A 3,218-nucleotide genomic window follows, 5' to 3' on the forward strand; every position below is an offset into this window, starting at 1 on the left:
GTACATTTGCACCTTTTTCTCTTGATGTTAGATCTTACTAAGTTCTCAGTGAAATCTTTATAAGATAATTTTTATGAGGTTATGTCTTCACATGTTATATGTGGTGCACTGTGACTGCTGCTTCAAAGGAAATAGCTGATTGGATAGGTTGAGATAAGACAGACTAAAATGCTTTTATTTTTATTCATGGTAGATACTAGAATACCAGCCTTCATGAAGTATATTTGTACCTCTCACTAAAGCTTCTTGAGAAGACAGATCTGCTTTCTTTATCTTTTTAATTTTATTTTTTAATTGAGCCATAATAATTGTACATATTTAAGGGGTATGGAGTAGTATCTTGATACATATGTTCTGTGTAATGATCAAATCAAGCGAATTAGCACATTCATTACCACAGACACGATGTGCTTTCTTGATGCCAATTTGCCCATTGACCAAGATGTATTCAAGGACCATCAGTCTTGAGTGTTGTCAAAGTGTGACATAATGGTTAAGGGTGACAGTTCTGAGGTCAAGTACCAGAATTTATTCTCTCCACTCACTAGCTCTATGACTTTGGAAAAGTTAATGATCTTCTTTGTGGTTTAATTTTCTAACCTGCAAAATAGGAATTGCATCCCATTGGATTTTAGAAAGTTTAGCGTGCCTGCAGGCTCCATAAGTGTCAGCTACTACTACTGCTGCTCTGCTGTGATTGATACAGTTACATTGTTATTATTATTATCACCATCACTATCACCATCACCATCATCATCAATTGGCATAATGATTTTGCCAGACTTCAATGCCAGAATTGACTTTGCTTCTGCAAGGCTTCATCTATTACAATGCTTCTCAATGCTAACTGCAAGTAGGAATCATCTGGGGAAATTTCCCAAACCATCAATATCTGGATCCCATCCCAGAACAATTAAAGCAGATCCCCTGGGGGTGGGACCTGGTCACTAGTTTCTAACTGCAAGTAGGAATCATCTGGGGAAATTTCCCAAACCATCAATATCTGGATCCCATCCCTGAACAATTAAAGCAGATCCCCTGGGGGTGGGACCTGGTCACTAGTTTTAAATGTACATCTAGATTTTTTAATTGAGCCATAATAATTGTACATATTTAAGGGGTATGGAGTAGTATCTTGATACATATGTTCTGTGTAATGATCAAATCAAGCGAATTAGCACATTCATTACCACAGACACGATGTGCTTTCTTGATGCCAATTTGCCCATTGACCAAGATGTATTCAAGGACCATCAGTCTTGAGTGTTGTCAAAGTGTGACATAATGGTTAAGGGTGACAGTTCTGAGGTCAAGTACCAGAATTTATTCTCTCCACTCACTAGCTCTATGACTTTGGAAAAGTTAATGATCTTCTTTGTGGTTTAATTTTCTAACCTGCAAAATAGGAATTGCATCCCATTGGATTTTAGAAAGTTTAGCGTGCCTGCAGGCTCCATAAGTGTCAGCTACTACTACTGCTGCTCTGCTGTGATTGATACAGTTACATTGTTATTATTATTATCACCATCACTATCACCATCACCATCATCATCAATTGGCATAATGATTTTGCCAGACTTCAATGCCAGAATTGACTTTGCTTCTGCAAGGCTTCATCTATTACAATGCTTCTCAATGCTAACTGCAAGTAGGAATCATCTGGGGAAATTTCCCAAACCATCAATATCTGGATCCCATCCCTGAACAATTAAAGCAGATCCCCTGGGGGTGGGACCTGGTCACTAGTTTTAAATGTACATCTAGGCCATCTTGGATCCTGTGGAGGCCTGCTGGGAACAGGACTTCTAAAAGGCAATATGTCTGGAAGGCTGTGGTCCAAGGCCATTTTTGCTGGCTATAAGCGGGGTCTCCGGAACCAAAGGGAGCACACAGCTCTTCTTAAAATTGAAGGTGTTTATGCCCGAGATGAAACTGAATTTTACTTGGGCAAGAGATGTGCTTATGTGTACAAAGCAAAGAACAACACAGTGACTCCTGGTGGCAAACCAAACAAAACCAGAGTAATCTGGGGGAAGGTAACCCGTGCGCATGGAAATAGTGGCATGGTTCGTGCCAAATTCCGAAGCAACCTTCCGGCTAAGGCAATTGGACACAGAATCCGTGTGATGCTGTATCCCTCAAGGATTTAAACTAAAGGATTTAAATGAAAAGTATATAATAAATAAAAGTGGATTTGTAAAAAAAAAAAAAAATAAATAAATAAATAAATGTACATCTAGCATGGAGAACTCCTGATCTGTAGAAAACTTAGCCTCATTGTCCCTTATATTTTTAGCCATCCCTTATTTTAGCCTCAGGGACTTTGTCTCCCCTTTATTTCAACACTCACTTGCATAACTACACCTCTGAAATTTGTACCTAATTCTAAAGTCTTAGAGTTTACGATAGCTCTGTTTGATGCTATATGAGTGCTCTTCCCGTAAAAACTCAGTTTCATCCTAGACCCACCAGAAGCCCAATTTATTCCTCTACCATTTAAAAACCCTCTTGCCGGTCTCCAAGTTTGCTTTCTTTTGGTCTTTTTCTCTGTCCACATTGCATAATTCCCGATCTAGATCATTCCCAACCCATTACCTCTCATGCTCTGGCTTTTCTCCCATTTAGAAAACCATAAATTTAAGGCCTCCAATCACCAACTGGGATGTCGGTTTTTCCAGTTGATCCTTTGGTTTTTCTTGAGGACAGCTGCCTTTCTTACTAAGTTGCCATTCAAGATTTCATCATTCTCTCAGGCTGCCGCTTTCTCCTCAAACACCACACTCTCAGAAATATGACTAATTGTTCTCCTTCTGCTTATAAGAAAATAATAATAGTCAACATTCGAAAGCTTACTTCATATGTGCTAAGCACAATTTTACTGCATGACATGAATTCTCTAATTTAATTTTCACTATAAAATATTATTATTAATTTTCACTATAAATATATTGTTGATTTATTAATATTATGGTTTAATATTATAAAATATTGTTACAACTCATTAATATTATTAATCATTGTTAATTAATTTTCACTATAAAATATTATGATTGATTTACAAAAGAAATCAAGGTCCAGAAAGAGCTTCCTCTTCACAGAGTCCATTATTGCCATCATTATAAATATATCATCATCTCTGGCCACTGTTCTCCTGTTCTCTGTTTTATTGGCTGGTGCCTCTTTCCCTCTCTAAATTGCAACCTGTGTTTTGAATCTCA

General features: G+C 37.6%; 1 protein-coding gene across 1 annotated transcript; it reads left to right on the top strand.

The window, feature by feature from the left end:
• Positions 1 to 1,764: 1,764 nt before the first annotated feature.
• Positions 1,765 to 2,213, top strand: LOC103582975 (60S ribosomal protein L35a). Its single transcript, XM_008564418.1, has one exon. It carries the CDS (start codon positions 1,818 to 1,820, stop codon positions 2,148 to 2,150), a length of 333 nt encoding a protein of 110 aa, XP_008562640.1. The 5' UTR covers positions 1,765 to 1,817; the 3' UTR covers positions 2,151 to 2,213.
• The last annotated feature ends 1,005 nt before the right edge of the window (positions 2,214 to 3,218 follow it).

The sequence above is a fragment of the Galeopterus variegatus genome, unplaced genomic scaffold, assembly GCF_000696425.1.
Source record: "Galeopterus variegatus unplaced genomic scaffold, G_variegatus-3.0.2 Scaffold186, whole genome shotgun sequence".
Taxonomy (NCBI): Eukaryota; Metazoa; Chordata; class Mammalia; order Dermoptera; family Cynocephalidae; genus Galeopterus; species Galeopterus variegatus.

Excerpts from the sequence above, each read along its gene's own strand:
- LOC103582975 (XM_008564418.1), top strand. The coding sequence starts at position 1,818 with ATGTCTGGAAGGCTGTGGTCCAAGGCCATTTTTGCTGGCTATAAGCGG.